This window comes from Pseudomyrmex gracilis, unplaced genomic scaffold (genome assembly GCF_002006095.1).
Source record: "Pseudomyrmex gracilis isolate BER0280 unplaced genomic scaffold, ASM200609v1 scaffold_10, whole genome shotgun sequence".
NCBI classification, from domain to species: domain Eukaryota; kingdom Metazoa; phylum Arthropoda; class Insecta; order Hymenoptera; family Formicidae; genus Pseudomyrmex; species Pseudomyrmex gracilis.
This window is the reverse complement of record NW_018020594.1, coordinates 206,484-225,747: the sequence shown is the minus strand read 5'-3', so window position 1 is coordinate 225,747 and position 19,264 is coordinate 206,484. Positions and strand designations below refer to the sequence as shown.

Below are 19,264 nucleotides of genomic sequence, written 5' to 3'. Positions count from 1 at the left end.
GTGGGGTATCCAGAGGGCGGGCTACTCGCTCATTGGAGCCGCGTTCGCGGCGGTTGCCGCCTACCGCAAAGCGGAGACGGCGAAAGAGACGGTAACCTGGATAGAGTTTACCTCGGGATATGGGCAACCCTCGCACGACTACCAACCGTCGTCGTGGCCCGATGACTGAAAATCCAATCGCGGTATCTTTGCTTGACAGATTTTTCGTCGTTTTCTTTGTCCATCTTCATCCTTGCTCGTCTTGCATCTTTTTTATTATAATTTTCTCATTTTTTCGTAAAATTTTCGGTCCATTGTGCGATGTCTGATGCTTGAAGCGTGCGCTTGATTAATCAAATACAATTTTTCGGCTCACGTAAACATCACTATCAATGTAACTATAAGAAGCAGTCAGAGTAACAAGTTTTGGAGATGGTTTATACAATATTTTTTATGCAAATAAAATTGTTTAAACACAGTAAAACAAAAAGAAAACCATTTAAATATAAAATAATAAACTGTTCTCTTGAACAATATGTAAATTATTTTAATACTATATATAGAATTTTTTTGTCGTCTGTCTCCAAAAATAATTGCTATCTTTGTATTCCAAGAAAAAACAGTAATTTAATAGTTAATTCAAGGATAGCATCTTTCTAAGGCAAAAACAAAATTACTACTTTTACAGAAAGGATTTCGCTCGGGAAAGAGGCTCCGGCGAAGCTAGCTACCGTCCTGAAACCGTCCCTGAACCTGAGGCTAGGAGCGATTTAATATTCACGCCCACCAGCGGAGAAAGCGAGGGAGTAGGGACTCGTCCGGATCGCGTGCAGGAGCGAGAGATCAACGGCGCGCACGTTGACGCGAGCGAGAAGTCGATAATCCTGCCACCTGCGCGAGTGGGGGTGTTCGGATATGGCAGTCGACCAGTTCGCTGTTTGCCTTCCTGGGGCACGGGCCGGTTCTCCAGGCTCGTCTTTACACCCCAAATATCCATTCAGAAAGATCGCGCGTTGCGTCGTCGTCCAGTCGCAAGTTTGTTTTTTTTGGGGGGATCCGTGGTGCCTCGAGTTTGAGGGTGAGGTGCTCGCGGTGTCGCGCGGATTTCCGCTTCCGCGTCCTGTACCGGAGCTACGCTCCCGCGGAGCGGCATGCTCAACAATATCACCGCCGGCGGTTCCGTACACGGTATCTCCGGTAAGTACCGTATATGCACTGACAAGCCTGTCCGATTTTGGTGCGTATCGGGGAACAAATTGGTGAATATGTAAACGATTTTTATTCACATTGCGTCAGTATCAAAACTCGCAGTGCGTCAGTCAGTTAATTTTTCGAATAGTTGCTTCAAAATTCTTAAAGTGATTGAGACGAGATTTCGTTGTCACGTTTTGCATATTGGAATTCTCTGGTTAAATGCAACAGTTTTATTTACCGTTCTGCAAAATGCGTTTTTTTTTTTTTATCTTGCTTCATCGAGGAGCTGTCGATGCCTCGCCGACGGTACCGCGCGCGCGTTGCTTCTGACATAACACCATTTTGTAAATCATATATCGAAGTTTACAATTGACGTGGAAAAATATTGTGAAGTGTTGCAATTGGATCGAGGTACACGCAAAATCTCGAGAGCAGTGAACAGTCCCAGGTTTTATCGATCGTAATAGTGGCGGTTTTACCAGTGTATCTTTCGCGCGCCAAAGCTTTCTCTGTAGAAGTTCTCAAAATTAATGCCAATATGATAAATGCAGTTAATACCGATGAAGTTCTATGAAACAAGCGATTGTCATTTGAGTAACTCTGACCACATAAACTTGTGATTATACGTAGTTTCTCTATGTACTACTAAAATGTTTTATGGTGCACGCAGTTTAATTAAACTTAATCACATGTTATTTCTCTTTCTCTCGTGGCATTTAACATAACAGAGATATCGGCATATTCTATCACGAGATATGACAATTGTCTATGTTGAACAAAATATGTAGAAAGTTATGCTTGAACAACGCACCGTCGGTAGCGAGAGATCGGAAATATTTTGTGTGCGAGACGATAATCATTTCCTGCAAATGTATGTAAGACAGATGAATGAATAAAATGAATAGAGCACTTTGTTATAATGCGCATAATTGATGCTAAAGTTTCATTATTGCATTCTGTATCGTTTAAACATTTTATATAGAAATATATCACAGATATGGTTTTATTTGAAACGCGCACTTATTTCAAATAGCATCTATTATACACACATTCGTGAGATTCCACGTAATTTTTTGTTGCACTTTTTTAAAAACATTAATCCCGAGTAAATCCATATTTTCATTCAATCATTTTCATTTCAATTTAACTTCCATCACCCGTCGGCTTGTGTAAGGGACTGCTTTGCCACTAATCCGCTATGAATAATTCTACGAAAACTGCAGATTGTAATTAATACGTATCATACAGTTTACTGTGAAATAATTTTTATATTTCTAAGTGTTGTATAATTCAAAATTCTCACTTTTTGTTTTATAAATATATGTATAAATTATTTTACATTATCTTGTGCATATTATATTTCGACAAAAAAGTTCTTTTCACACACAGAATATATTTATCTATTAAAAATATTTATAATTTTTTGTTTATCAAATGCATGTGAAATGTATATAATAAATTTGTCGCGTAAAATTATAATAAATAATACAATTATAATAAATAACAATAAAACAGGTATATAAAGAAATAATTATTAATTATTATTTTAGATTATTCGAATTTTTTCTGATATAAATATTAGCAAAATGCAAATTCTAAATAATCAACATGAATTATTTTACTTTCGTGCATATGTAATTTCTAATATCATTGTTTGATTTATAAATATTTTAATTAGTTTACATAAGTTTGCGGAAATGTACAATAGAAAATTTATTTCGTGGTTTATTTTTTAGAATCATGAGCAAAAAACTGAAAGAGCGGGACCAAAATTAGGATAGAAAGTCGCATGAAAGAATGGTGTGTGATATGCCGGTAACACGTGACGCGCACGTCTGCGTTCTCCTTCGCCTCAAGAAAGCCGCTTCTCGAGTTTGATGATCTTAATTACCTCAACACTGATTACATTACGCGAGAAGTTGAGGAACGATTTAGAGAGTTAGAATGTTGCAGGTGGCGAGAACTGAGTAAAGCGCTACACGTTAAGCGGATTAAAAGAAAGTTACCAGTTGTTTTGTGTTAAGTTTTATAAATGTTTTATATATTTTTCTATGATATTTACTCTGTTAGCACATATAAAATTTATGAGCTCTTTTTCTCTCTCTCTCTCTCTCTCTCTCTTTCTCTCTTTTAATTTAAGACAGTATTATAACGATTATCGTGTGAAATAAACATACATAAATAAATTAACATAAAAAGAACATTGTTTTTTTTTAATTATTAAATTACTTGAAGACGTTAATTTTGTTAAAATGATTGCAATTTTATCGCTCGTTGATTACCAGTGTTTACACCGAGATTATGGCGACGTTTGCTCGCTTCACGTCTAATGAATTGCACTTATCCGTCTTCCGTCAAATAGATTAGACGTATATTTGCTCATTTCATCGATTCGTGACTGCGTATACTTGATATACTCTTCTTCAATTACTTCCCTTCAACTTACGCGATATTGAAAATGAGACTGACTTGATTCTTCGGCCGGTGTACCGACTATACGCGCACATCTCTCGTGCTCGCCGTACTTAAAGTATGTCCGTTAAAATTTTTTATGATATACGTTAATTGCATTTGGTGCATCGGCCGTCCATTGAGACAAGGCGGGCAAACGCGTGTGACATCCGAATAAATACGTCTGTCACGACATTTCCGGATAGTAATGTGATTTATGACTTTATTATTCAGACGTTCGCGCGCGGGCGGCTGTCAATCACCAAGTTTTCAAACGTCGATAAACGCGCGGCCGAACGTTACAAAAATTCTTTTTTTTTCCGCCACTTAAAATTATTGCGATAATCCATGAGTAAAAAAAAAAAAAGAAAACACACGCGGTAACAGATACTTGGCTGTGTCGCGCGCTCGATCTTTTAGTGATTAGCCTTTTAATTTGATTATGTCCCTCGATAATCCGGTCAATTAATGTGGGATTAAATAATCATCCTCAATCATTAGCAAGAGAAGAGGTATCTCGAAGTAATGCGAATGCAATTATGCAAAGGACAAAGTTAATGAATAAAGTCTCTTTTTTTTATTAAAAAATACGAGAGACGATATATGTGGACACTGCACATAAGTTTTACACAATGTTTTTTGCACGATGTTTTGTTATCAATATGTAAAGAGAAAGAAGCACAGCAAGGACATCAAAGAATTTTTACCGAATTCTGGTCAAAGAAAGAAGCTCGTAAATATTCGACCACTAAAATCCGAATAAAATCTCACGAAAGCATATAAAACTAAAATACAAATAAAGATCTGTCATAAAATTCATTCATCTGAGACATTCATTCAGAATGGCTGTACTATATACCTACTATATATATATATATATATATATATATATATATATAAACGGTGATCTGATGGTTTAATATGTTTAATTTGTTTTTCAGATGGTATTTTTCTATAACTTTCTATTTACTACTTTAAAAATAAAACCAAGTAAAAGTTCTATTTACTTTGCATTTTTTTATAACAATTTATGTGATTAAAAATAATATTGTTAAGTAATGATTGAACGACATAAACGATAAAAAGTTTTCGAGAGAGCTCTTTTTTGAGGCATTTTCCTCAAATATTCTTCAAATACATCTCAACATTTGTAAAACATTCCAAAAACATTTAAATTTGCAACGAATTCAAAATGGACTTCGCGACGAAGAATATTTTTGCGCTACAAATGTTCAATTATACACAAAACAACCTTGCACATTTATATTTACACGTAACTGCAGAAACGATATAGTTACGGATGAGTCGCTTTAAATGTGTTTTTTTTTTTTTTTTTTTTTTTTACGGAGGCTTAGTATTCGTTCGCGCGCGGTGGGTGGAAATTTTTACCGCGCGTATCTACACTTTTTTTCTCGCTCGCGACGCAGAAAATATATACTTACGCTTTGCCTACGTCGTCGCCTGACTAAACTAGTTTACGTCCTTACGTAAGCATCTTTGACAATGCACAACGATACGCGATAGCTCGACTCGCGATCTGACACATGGTCCGAGACGTGTAGGCGTGTGCTGCTGATCTGAGATGGATACCCTTCTACACAACATAAGACGCACGTTCACGTACGCGCCGCGTCCATACACACGTACACGTACTTATGTACGTACGCATATTCCTCTGCGCGAATGTATGGAAGATCGGCGCATGTGTTTGCTCGCCTAGAAGCCGAAGTACGGTGACGATTCTCGCACCTCCTCGCTAAGTGGTTCGTACGCCCCTCGGCCAGCTTCTGCTCCTATACAAATTTAAACTACGCAAAGCGAGCGCGTGGGGCGGCCGCGAGAGACGTATATATATATATATATATACATGTATGTGTATGTTGTGTGTGTGATGTGTGGAGCACGAGGAAGCCCGACGAAACAAGAGATAGAAAAAAAGGGAGAAGAAAACTGAAGCGTCTCGTTTCTTCTTTTCTTTTTCCGCTTCTTCCTCCTCGCCTACGTCGTCGTCGCCGCGACTCTGCCGCACGCGGGCTGTTCGCGCGTAGGAACGAAGGATGCGCAGGATCTGAAGCGGTACGAGAAGGAGCACGGCGTGCTGGGAGTGAATCTGGGCTCCGGTCTGTCCGCGGGTGGCGGCCTTACGCTTCATCAGGAACTGATCATGACTATGCCCGGCACAGGTAAGCCTCTCGCCGTTCACGCTGCGTGATATACACGTCCCCGACTTCGTTAGTCCTAGAATCAATCGGAAATGACTCGTAGAGCGGCCTATACGAACGTGTACACACGCACACACATACACCGAGCGATCGCGTACAAATCGCGAACACACAGTGTGTGTTTTCCATTTGTTCAAACTCTCGCGATAAAAGTGTTTGTCCTAAAGTTAATACAAAAACGGGGACGAAAATAAAAGATATAATAAATTGTGAATATGACTGTATATTTAAAAATAATGCGCTCCGCGCGTAAATACAAACGACTTGAGATGAAATGAATGATTTCGCTTATTCATTAAATTATACCTGAGATATAATATGTAGAGGGAAAAGATGAGTCGCGTATCGATTTTCCGCGAACGCTTCGTAATACGCGCGCGAGGTATTCTCAGAACGGATTGCGCGATATTTGCGTCATGAATTAGAACGCGGAATTGCTTTGTTGAATGTCGCGCGCCTAATGCGGTAGAGCAACATACTTCGGAGAAAGATGGACACTTATGTAAAAATATCACGTACAAAATTTTATCCATCTCTGCGTTATTTTTCTCTCTCCGAACGATCGGTCAGAAAGTCAAATGCAATCGACAGATAATTAAATGCAATTAATTTTGTTTTTGTTTTTTTTTTTTTAAATATCGAACACTTTAAGCCATTCAAGTCAACTCTCTCGTTCATTTGTGTTCGATTTTTTTTAGGTGGCGCGACGGCGATCGGTCAAGGCGATGACAAACCTGCGAAGCAGAAACGACATCGGACGCGTTTCACACCGGCCCAGCTGAACGAGTTGGAAAGGTGTTTCACAAAAACCCACTACCCGGATATCTTCCTAAGGGAGGAAATAGCTCTAAGGATCGGCCTTACGGAAAGTCGCGTTCAGGTAGGTGTGGTCGAAATGTACATATCGCTCTCGCACGAAACGATTAATAATCCAGCTTGAATTCTATCGCGTGACTTTTATCAAATGACTGGAATTACAATTTCGTGACGTGAAAAAAAAAAAAAAACGTATGTATGTATCTACATCCATGATAATGACGTTGAAGAGGGTGTAGTGTATATTTCCTTGCGATCCGATACGGAGGTTGTATCCTCGAAATGAAACATCCAGACAGTGGTGAAACTCCGACAGAAATCAATTGCACCGGCCTACCGTGGCTTTTTGGATTAAAGTGAAACTTGAAGCAGCAGCTAAGCCCTCGCCCTACGGGGTTCCGAATTTTGGTGGGTTTCACTTGGTTGCGTGGCGACCGTGAAACTTTGCGGAAGATCGCAAGTCGTGTGCGCGTCTGGCGTCAGGAATTCCGGAATTGAGGATCGAGAAATTACACAAGCAATTCCCGCGGTTCGCTGCTCTTGTATATTGTTACAATTATTTTTACACAAAGTGCGGTTGTTGATTCGCTCTCTCTCTCTCTCTTGTGTCTTAATTAAAATAATTTACGTACTAAAGAGTTTTTATTATTACAAAAAGCAACAAACTCTCTTGCGAATTTACGAGTTTAATTTTTAGAATGTATAATGAAGATATTTAGAATATTACCTTATATTATTAATACATATATATGTATATATATACGCACACACAGAGCTGTGTAGAGAATTAAAAATAGCGTATGTTAATGAAGAGCGTTAAAAATAGACGCGTCAACAATTAACGCCAAAATCAAATTAAAAAAGGACACGGCAAATCGGAGAATCTTCTTCTGCATTATGATTTAATAAACGTAATGTGTTTTGACAGCAAGAATACAGCTGTGATTTTCATAAATTATTTAAATGCAAAATCAACGGAAATTTGTGACAATATATCAGAATTCGAAAACTCGATTGATTTCTGTTTTTATTCATCCAAAAGTTTATTGATCTTTCTTTTTTTGTTTGAGATGTGACCGCGCTTTTGATGTAATTTGAAAGTCTCGTATTGACTAAAAAAAATTTTCCACTCTCGATCGGATTTGACCATCCGTGAGAGGGCGGTTTGGCCTCCCCGCGGGCCATCAGCTGACAGAACTCTTTTAAGTCTCCGGGGCACGTCTAGAAAAATGGAGTTAATAGAAATTCATGAAAATTTTATTCGCAACTTGGAGGCGTCAGTCAAGCCGAGCGTGTCCCGCATATCAAATACCTGTTCTCTCCGTCCCGTTTTTTTCGCGCGCACATATAAAACGTTGCACATACGACTCGCAAGATATATTCACTCGGTTTGCGATATAAAATGCATCTTGTTTGTGCAAGACAATAATATAGTTATTAAATAAATGTCCGTGTCGAACGAACAGTTTATGTTACTTATCTTAAAATAACTCGAGTATTGCAAAATATACTTTTAAAAGAAAATATTATATTTGAGAGATAATGATTCACAGTTTTTTTACTTACACACAATCTTTGGTTTCTCATAAATATGGCTATTTGAAATAATTTTCTATGTCGCAAAAAAATACCGTCACAGGTAGATAATTTTAATTAAACAGTTTAGAGACAGAGATGTGTGTACAAAATTGCTCGCACCAAGTGATTGGCTGAAACCGCGCGACACATTGACCCCGGCGTGTCTAACAAATTAGTGGTTTCAAAGTCACTCGGGAAGGAGGGGAGAGACTTCTTCCGGCTCTCTGGGAGAGCGCGTCCCGGCGAACGGGAAACGTCGGACCAAGAAAATAAAAAAACAAAAAAAAAACAAAATCAAAAAAAGAAAAACTGAAAAAAGGGAGAAAGCGAAGCGGGATTCGTAGGTCTGTCGGGCGGCAGGCTGCCTAATTGAAAGAGGTTTTCTGTGGGCGAGGGTAGACATCACCGTGAACGAAGCGTTTCCAAGGAAACCCGGCGGCGGGCACTCGTGTGGAGAGGGCCTTCGGCACCAATGGGGCTGCGAGAGAAAGGCGCCGGCGCTCAGCATCGCTATACTATCGAGCGTCGCTATCAAAGGTTTCTTGACTTGCCATGGCGGATTCATTGCGTATTTTAGAAACACGCAAATAATTCCGTTTTTTTTCTCTTTTGTTCTCTTTTTCTGAGAGTGGGGGGTGAAAAAGGTTTCTATTTGTCGCGCTTGTTACGTGTTCAACACGCGCGGTGAAACGTTCGAAAAGGATTTCGATCGCGCAAACGTGTTACTGCGGGATTTTTCAATAGCCATTTTTGTTATCTCGCTCGAGAAAGTGGCAGAACGATAAAGTTATACACTTTTCTCGATACATGTTGTGTCTCTGTCATTATGAATATTTATAAGTAGTAGCAAGGAATATATAGTTTTAAAAATATCGTATATGCTGTGAATTACACGTCGCGATTGGTTGTCAAAATGTATATTTTAAACACTATTCCGTGATTTTCTAAGAGATATGTCAGATAAGATGAATTATGCACAATTTTTTTTTCACGCGCGCGTTGTCTCTCCGAGAACTCAATATGAGAATTTAACAGCGAAGAAATTTGCTCACAAATCGCCGTTTGTTTTTTTTTTGTTTTTTTTTTTTTTTGTAAAGCTGGCTCGTTCTCGTCGTCGTTGCAGCGCAAGTTGTGACACTCCGCATCATTGATACAGTAAACGTAATAGCTCTGTTGTATAATCGTTGCATTAATGGGTAGAAAATTGCTCGTTACGAGTGCGTTGCACATAATAGCGTGGCAGCAGCTCTTCTCCCCCTCCTCTCTCTTCGTTTCTCTCTGATAACTGCGATAGTTACAGATACAGAGGTGCGATAGTTACGCGACAATTATCCAGTTCGCGCTGATAGGTAGTATTGCTCTCTTATCCAATCATCTCTTACACGTGTTACTTCTACGCGAACTTTTCGCGTGCTCGCGCTCGTCTTTCGACGTTATTATTCATAATTCATTGGTACTCTGCGTTTGATAGAAATATTTGAAATTATTGTGAGAAAACACGGTGCATATATGCGCGCCGTCACAGCGGCCGATCGAACGGTCGAGATTAATCAGTCACTATTTTTCCCCACCGGGCACAATAACGTGCGCGCGCGCGTGCGGATCGCAACAATGGAAAGCATCCCTGATTAGCAACGAAATACTTGAAATAGTGTAATGAAATATTACGGTTCATCGATTTGTAGTAATTTATTATCGCTCGAAGTGAGGCGTAATTGCTGCTCCATCTCTAATTCTCGTTAATGAACAACAATTAAATCGCACGATAACGCATTATGAGAACTGTTGTACAAACAACAATTACTTCGAAGTGCCGTTATGCAGCTATTTGAAATTATGTGTAACATTTAATTAGCGTCTTAATGCGATTACTGCCTCGCGAACTCGTTAGCGCGATCATACGTATTGTCTCAGATACGCGTGGGGAAAATATATACGGTCCTCCTTCCCTCCCTTCTCGCTATCTTGCATGATGGTCGTGAAAAAGAGCGATTTGATATCTATATACATGTATACGTATATATACACGCACACATACACACACATATATTATATATATATATATATATATATATATATGTATATATATATATATACATATATATATAATATACCAAATTACGGGCAGCGCGTTTGTTCAAAATAAAAATAATTAAGAGCCGCCGACTTCATCGCTGAAAAATGCACGAGCTTTTGGTGAGTGTTCGCCCCGCTTAATTAGCCGTAATGGACGTGATGAATTTTACATTAGACCGAGCTTTATCATTTTTCGAATAAAAAAAAAGGAGTAATTCGTACTTTCATCAATTCGGCGTGCGTTGCATAACTACCGCGAGAGCGCGATGTCCCATTGCATCGAAGCAATCGTGATAAAGCTGCTATATTGACGCTGCTATATTTAACTCACGTGTGTAACGCGAGCCTCGATTTTGATAAGCGCAATAAGCAACTTCCTGATTAAATAAAGAAGCGTTTTAGAGTAATTTTATAGTAATATTAATAATAATAATAATAATATTTTGTGTAAGTTTTTTATCAAAAGCTTTTTCACATAAATTTAACGAGAAAATGTCATTTTTATTAAAAATAACGCGAAAAAATCGCGAAAATGATACATTTTTGTGAGGGAATTGTTTTAATATTTTTGTAGAACTATTTCTCAATGAAAGCGCTACGCTCGGTAGTCCGATGTATTATTTTGCGCAGTGATAACGGAACGCGAGACACCCGCATGCCGCTACCCCCGCCATGTAAAGCGGGGAATTCGCGATTGACACACGGGGTCAACGGCTTTTTTTCATGTGATGTGCACGTTTTTAGAACGCGCGCGCCAAGTTATTTCTTACCGTCAATCATATCGCGAATATTAATTCGCCGCGCTCGATGCGCTTCAAATAAAGTTCAATCATCTGCCGAAACGGGTATGAGAGTTTGAGACAAAAAGCTTTTTTCAGCCGGACGTTTATTACTAAGCCGACAGTTTATTTCGGGCGGCGTATCGGCATTTTAACGGTTTTAATTACGCGTATTTTAATCCGCCCAGGAGACATTTTCTGTTTCGCGAGAGCGTTTGCCGAGGCGGAACGAGCTTTATTAGACTGCACTCGGTCGATTTAAATTTAATCATAATGAAGAGGCGATTAAAATTGCAATCGTCCACGGAATAGAACCCATAGCGCCGGGCAGTTAACGTCTGCTAACAGGCATTTAACTTAACTGCCTCAGGTAACTGCTCGTTTCTAGGCTGAAGGGTCCTTTCGATTGCTACTGTGCCGGAAATTTTATGGGGCACGACTTCTCGTCGATGAGCGCGCGAACTTTTGGCGACAAAAAGAAAGAGGGGGAAAAACCTATCGTTTTTTTCCGCGAGATCGTTTCGGTGGATTGTCCCGTCGGTCGCGCGCGTTCGATCGGGAGATCTGACAAATCAATCAATCGTTTGAATTTCGAATAGGCGCGATGAAATAATTGACGAGAAATTCACCGTTGCAAATCCCGTGTTGAAACTCACACGTGTAAAACGTCTCTTTATTATTTATAAAAACAATAGCTACATACATTGGTAGAATCGAGCTGCGTCTCATCAATTGAGAATTTTAATTCTGTAAAAAAAAAGAAAAAAAAAAAAAAAGACTCGATGGCTAAATGCGTGATCTTTCTCGCGTCGATATGTCACACGAGTTTCCAGAAGTCACATATGCCGCGAGAGAGATACTGCCTCGTCCAATGTGGTGCCGGAGGTATTGCTTTCAAAGTATCCCTCGGGAGCCGGATGAATGGCGATGTCATTCGGCCGTCCTTTGGGATAAGCAAGTGACTGCAGTGAGGATAAATGTAGTTCGTTATTGTCTTGCGCCCCGAGAAATGGGAAATGCTTTCGTTGTTCACGGCGCACGACGAAGCGCACTCATTGCGGTATTTTCCAATGAGCGACGTTTGCCACACGTTTTTATTCGAAACTTTAATAATCGGAACAAAAACGTTTTAATTATTATTCTACGTGATAAATTGTAATAATTTTAATTTGTATAAAAGAGACAAAAAGCTAGAGAAAGAGAAAGTAAAAAAGCAGATTTATAAACATTTTATTAATGCGATTCTTTTGTTCCGTTTCATTCGAATGCAAGATTAAACCCCCCGCGGAGACACTTTATCTGAAACCTGATATCCGAATCGATATTACATGACCGGAAAAAAAGTGTTCCAAACATTAATTATTCACCAGGTTGGATTATCCGTGTCGTCATGTCATTATCGACAAATTTTTATAAATGAGAAATTATGCGGCAAAAAATCTCAAGTCCGATTTCGAGTAATATCGTTTTTTCGCAAAGAGTCGATAATTTCGCTCGGCCGACTGTGCGCAAAGGAAACGCGAGTCCCGAGGACATTTATTGCAAAATCAATACCTTTAACGCGAAGTTACGGTATCGCGCGCGCCACGGTATCGGAAGTCGAATATGATCGAAATGCTATATCGAGTTGTAAAATTTTCACGCGATAAACTATCACCGGTCATCATTCGCGGATAGATATACATTCGGGTGTATAGCCGGACATGTGTACGCGGCAATCGAGTGTTTTATGACGATGCGTCAAACACACATGCGTACATCAAGTTACCGTGCGCGGCGAATCACTCTTGATCGTAACGCGCATCACGTTAAATTATCGCCACGTCGTCATGTCTTTGCGCTTATCTCTTTGCTATCTTTCTTTCTCTCTCTCTCTCTCTCTCTCTCTCTCTCTCTCTCTCTCTCTCATTTTCTTTTTATTCATAAAAATCGCAATTTACGCCGGAAATCAATTATGTGGTAACGACAAAGTATAAATTAACTAAGTTCATTTTCTGTTAATATTATCAAAATTCGCAACCGCGCAATTTATAACCGCGCAATGACGTTCGAAAAATTTACGTCGATAAACCAATTTTGCCCTTCCTCGCATAAAATGGAACTTCGGCGGATCCACACGCGCGGATGATGAAAAAAAAAAAAAAAAAAAAAAAAACGTAAAACGCGTGCGCGAATCTCCGCGCTCCTGCGTCGCGCGCTGCGAAGATCCAAGCGCCTCTGCTATGCAGCGGTCTATGCATTTTAAGGGAGGGGTGATTTTTAATGCCGTATAAATATGCATAGGCCGCGATATTAGCTCTTACGTGTCGCCGGCCAAAAAATATCACGTGTAGGGTACGGCATCAGCGACGGCGTTACGCGCCACACGGACGCGTGCGCGCGCGTGTGTGTGTGCAAAATATACGCGAGAGAACCAGGGAGAAAAGCATCCCCGTGTAGACGCGCGCGAGGTAACAGGGATGCGAGAGAGAACATTAGGGTCCTCGATGGATAAATTGTGTCGCCGCGATGACTCCGGGGAGCATCATCTAACGCCCATTTCGATGTCTGTTAGGTATACTGAATAATTTCGTAACTCCCCTCCCGTCTCTCTCCCAGAGAGATTTTTGCTCGGTTATAATTAAAGAATTGAAAAAGGTGTATGGATAATTTCCGGCGTCTGATATAAAAACTAAAAACACCGATCTAGCAGAGATGAGATTACGTGTATTTTCGCGATAAGTCGATTTATATGTATATATTAAGAGTTTCTTAGAACGCGTTAGTATAGTCGCGTCGCTTATTATCCCGGCATAAAGAAACGCAAAAAAAAAAGAAAAAAAAAGAAATACAACGGTTCTGATACAACGTAATATATTCGTCGGGATAGATTACGAGATCGCGTGTATATATATGTATATATATTCTAAAACACGACGCGTTTGGTAGGTATGTCTTCTCCCTGTTGAACGTACGGCGTCATATAGAATTTTGCGAGCGAGTCTACCTCCCCAACGAGAGTAAATCCAGTTCCACGAGCAATTCGAGCTAATTTGACGACAGCGGTATCGTAAGCCAGCGGTATTGCAACCGTGAAATAATAATAAAGTATAAATGGATCAAGTTTATAGTTGAGGTGCGACGTTAGAGCACCGAGAGTATATGCATTTTATCGTCGCGTGTGCAACCGCGTCAAACCCTTTGTGAGATTAAGTTCTCTAGAGAAAATGTTGGCGTTTCTCCGGTTTGCGGCGACCGAAGTAGTAGAGAGTTGCGTTTTTTCACGTTTGCGTGACTACTATCTGTCGATAGAGCGATTGATGTTTCAAAATTAATTGCTGCAAAAATCCAGAGTGCAAATTGTTGCCTTTAATAAATGTGACATATTGCGAAATCGCGTGAAATTAAATTGAGAAAAACATATTTTTATTTGTTATTTGATAAAAATAGTAAATACGTATCGAACAGTTGTGACAGTATTACTTATAGAAGAAGATAGATTATAAAGATCATTTGATATTATCACACATGTAATGACATGCATACATAAAGGGACTGATTTTTAATTTTATATGACACGTTAGAAGTCAGACGATTCGCTAATGGCGTGGCGAAAATCTCCTGACGCGGCGCAACGCAACATGAAACAGTAGGTGGTCTGGGTAATTCGTCTTGCCACCCTCAGACTGTCTCCCGACCACCATCATCAATCAGGGTCACATTCTCTCTCTCTCTCTCTGCAAACTTATGTAGTATTTATTTTCATTAAATGTATCCACCTGGTCCAGCGTGCGAGCGTTTTCTTTCGTTCACTCGCAATATCTTACAATCATAAGCACGCGAAAGAATTGATCAGTTTCGTGACCTCTTCATTGATTATTTCAAGAATATAATAATACGCGTTTAATATATGTTGGATAAGAAATACAAAAAAAAAAAATAAATAAAATATTTACAGCATTAACGTCTTTATAGTTGATGACAATAGAAAATGGGTCATACGTTTGTGTCACTCTCTCGGTTCGTTAAAATTTCAAATAAGAAAGATTGGTAGTGATACTCTATATGCGAGCAGACATTTTTTATCTTGTATGAAACTAAATATTTCATAAAACTATCATAAAAAGAAAAAAATAGCCCGTGCATACTGCAACAATGTAAATTTATCGGACAAATCGAATTGAGAGAACTATTGGTTTTTCGTTCGGTTATAAAAAATTAATCTCCCAAATCGACTCTTCGAGACAGTGAATCAAGATTTCATCGCGGCGAGCTTCTCCCATCCCGGAATCACGAAAGAGAAACGTTATCTCGTTTCGTGGCGATTCGAGGCGTTTTTCCGCGAAGTGAGTCGGACTATTCTTCAATGGCGTGCTGAAAGCTACTCCTATATATCTTGGGGTCTCGGGCAGATCCCGCCGCTTGCCTTGATGGCAAGCTCAATTTATATCAGCGCCTGCTAAAACCCCCTTTACGAGGTCTCGCCACCCCTACCCCACCCCTTAAACCTCACCCTAACCTCAAACCATCCCTGCCCTGGCCAATGCTCACGTTTTACCACCTTCGACCTCCCCTTGAGGGCTCGAGGGCTCCCACGGAGTTAAACTAAGCCATTCGCGATCGACGTAAAGAAATAGAAAAAGTCGCTGGCTGAAAGTCGCGATCTTCGCCGTCTTCTATGATCCTCCGTCATTCCAGAAATGTTTCCGAAAGAGAATCGTTACAGTTCGACTTGGTAAAACCAAGTCTAACGGAGATGCATGAAACTTTTCGTAAGAATTTGTTTATACATGTAGAATTATGAGATAAAAATCATTAAAAGAATCAGGATTTCTAAGAAATAAATATTCAACGATTCGATTTTGAAATCTTAATTTCTTGTTTATATACATGATTCAATAATGAACTATTGTTATTAAAACACCGATCGTGCGCACTATACTGTGTTACAAATGCGTTCAACGATGGAAAATTACTCATTTAACGAGTGGAATTACTTGGATCCGAAATTAATGAATAGCGAATTATAAATGTAAATACTCTGTCATGCAAATTTTGCGTGAGCTTCCTGCGCAAAAATGGCAGCACATAAATTTATGGCAATTTTTATGACGGCAGGAATTGTCGAACGTACACGTGTACTAAAATATAAATACTAATAACATTTCGAATACATTCATGTATTACATTCATATTTCATTTGCGTTGAAATATTTTTGTAATTAAATGTCAATAATAATAAAATTTTTTTGATTTTTTTATTTGTAACATCACTTTTTATATGACAAATATTAGCATAAAAAAATAATAGAATTTAACTTGATAAAATATGTGATCTTCTTTTTGAGAAATATTCACATACACATCTATTTTTTATCTCACAATGTTTTTTTTTACTATTATTTAAACTTTTGTAAACAAATATGCGCGATTCTTTACACTGCGTGTGTAAACAAAGAAAATATTTATATATAATATTGAACCATCACGTACATACACATATCTCGTATTTCATCGCTGAATATAAGGAATTTTGCGAGAGCTGCTTTGAGAAATTTAAGTAATTTCGAAGTAAGAGCAGATCAGAGATCTCGAACAGACAGATTACCAGAGAGAAAGAGAGAGAGAGAGTCGGTGTCGATTATACGAAAACCAAAGCAACGTCCGTATCCACCCTCATCCTGTGATCCCAGGTGCTTCCTGGGAACAGCTGCCACGGCGCACGCGCTCCCGCGCCGACGAAGCAGTGATTGATCAATTTTTAAAAAGCAATGTTCCTAATTGACCCGCCGCGCCGGTTTGCTTCGCGTCAGACCGCGCTTATATCTTGTACGAAAAAGGCGTCAGTCTAAGAGCATCTTAGTCATCGAAAGGTGTGTTCTCCACACACAATCCAGGCCAGTTGTTCGAACACCTTTTCGATTCCGATAAAACAAATCACATCGTTCATATCGATCGATATTCGTTGCAGCACGTTGTAACAACGGCATCAAATAAAAATCAATCGAATTGTATCTTTATGCTGCAATGCGTAAAAGTTAGTCGGTGTACAAAAAATTCGCGAATTGCTAATAAAGATGCATATAAAAAAAAGAAAACGAGCCATTGGTTTCATTTTATGTCTGACTTTATAGTCGGACATAGACTTCGTAATCATTTATCGGATAAAAACTCTAAAGTAGTAACATTAGTCTCTCATATGTGGCGCAATTGGTATCATGATTAATTTTATCATATCGTATCCTGCCTCGTACTGAATCAAAATCTCGATATTTCCAAGCGATCGTCTCGTCAAAGTGTAACAACGTTATTTGCATTTTTTTTTTTTTTCATTGTATTCTCTTGACTTGTGCGGACTTAACTCTGAGCATGAAACATTGTTTTGACAATTTTTTCTACATATGCACCTCTTTTTGTAGTCGCTCTCTAAGAAGAATCTTTGATTTAGACGCGAGTAAAGAGCGATCATCGATCGCTCGTTAACTTCCGGTATCGGACACGCATGTCGAAAGCACTCGTTTGCGTGTGGTTATTTAACAGAAGTCATTAGCATCCACCCGCGTTAATTAACGGAAGTTCTGCTATATGTATATAGGCCCGATGCACCTGTGCGCGGGATAGAGAGGGTGTATGTGATAATGCGCGATTTGTGCGTAGATGGTCTGGCTCGCGCTTTTTCCCTCTTCTCGACCGTATCGGCGCGCGTTAACGGCGAATTATCCACGGGCTTTTAGCCGCGGTTTCGTCGTACTTCTACCGTGAAATCGACACGCCTACGAGCCGGAGACCGATTTGTCGGCGGAGCTCGGAGAAAAAAGCTCAAAATCGATTCTTATCAAAGCATTGTATGATAAAATAAAGAACTCTGTTTGTTACAGTTTTTGAATAAATGTATGATGAAAAACTGAAAACAATATTGCTATTATGTAACACATAATATAATTAGAGATAATAAGTGCTATTTAAATTTTAACTAGTCTTCTAACAATAAGTGATCAATCAATTATTACGTATTATTGGCGATGAAATTCGATAAAAATACAATTTAAAGAAGTAAATTATATATATATGCTTAAATATTCATTTATATAAGTTAAATAAGTTAAATAAGAATCAGATACTCCGAGAGAAGAGGAGAGTTATCGTATTAGGTCGTTAAGTACGAAACTAATGATATATATAACATATATAAATATTTCAAAAATATATATATATAAATATACGCGAGTCTATAAATGTTTTGATTACAATCCACCTAGTATAAATTTTTTATGGATTTGTCGTATTCGCATTAGAAGTTACAAATCCGATAATGTGTCAAGAGAATTCTCGCACACACAAGTCGCAGCATATGTCTGGTTTTGCGAGAACGCGGCAGATTTTACGCGGAGATGGAGGAAAACAGAGTGTGTTCGATTCTACGCCACTGACTGATATATAGACGCTGATTCGGTCCCAATGCACTTAACACCACCCAGCTCTAATGCCATTCTCTCGTCACGAGCGTCCATCCTTGAGAGTCAAGAGACCCGCCAGCTGTTACGATCTCCTTCGACAATATCACAGAATGATAAACGTCAACTTGTCTAAAAATGACATTATTCGTGTTTAATTGAAACTTTGACAGTAAGAAAAATAAAATTATGCGCAAGAAGGAATTGAGAGATGCGTTTTGCATTTTCCCCGAGTTGCTCGCACAGCGTGTTGTCACAAGTCGATTTGATGCGTAAAATTATCAAGCTTCAGCGAGCAACAAATCAAGAGTCGCATCATTCGAAATCTCGTAAGTCGACAAGCGCCTTCGGCTTGTAAGAGTGCAACGATTGTTACCTGAGGTGTACAGTGGAGCGTGTAAATCCCATATATCCAATTAGATTCGTATAATCCTCGTATGTTTGCGCGAAGGGTGTTTCTACACCCCTTGAACCTACACCATCTCCTCTCTCAGTCTCTGCCGCGCTCTTCTCCATACGTGTCCCGCAACTACCCGTGTGCAGCCGCACGGTATGTACGTGTGCGTGGTGCGATGGCGCAAGCGCGCATCCTGCGCTCTAATACTAAAGTACTAATTTATAGGCACATATGAGATAGCTATAGTACGCACTACTGCACCGGAAAAGGGACTATAGTCTGCGGAGAAGGATGGGAGTGAGAGAGAGAGAGAGAGAGAGAGAGAGAGAGAGAGAGAGA

General features: G+C 39.3%; 1 protein-coding gene across 1 annotated transcript in view; it reads left to right on the top strand.

The window, feature by feature from the left end:
- The first annotated feature begins 969 nt into the window (after nucleotides 1-969).
- LOC109862540 (homeobox protein orthopedia-like) overlaps nucleotides 970-19,264 on the top strand; it is a 25,128-nt gene continuing 6,833 nt past the window's right edge. Inside the window, exons 1-3 of the mRNA XM_020442609.1 lie at nucleotides 970-1,176; nucleotides 5,673-5,807; nucleotides 6,545-6,726. Of these exons, the coding sequence (XP_020298198.1) occupies nucleotides 1,131-1,176; nucleotides 5,673-5,807; nucleotides 6,545-6,726 (363 nt within the window). The 5' untranslated portion in view covers nucleotides 970-1,130. The remainder of the gene's footprint in view (nucleotides 1,177-5,672; nucleotides 5,808-6,544; nucleotides 6,727-19,264) is intronic.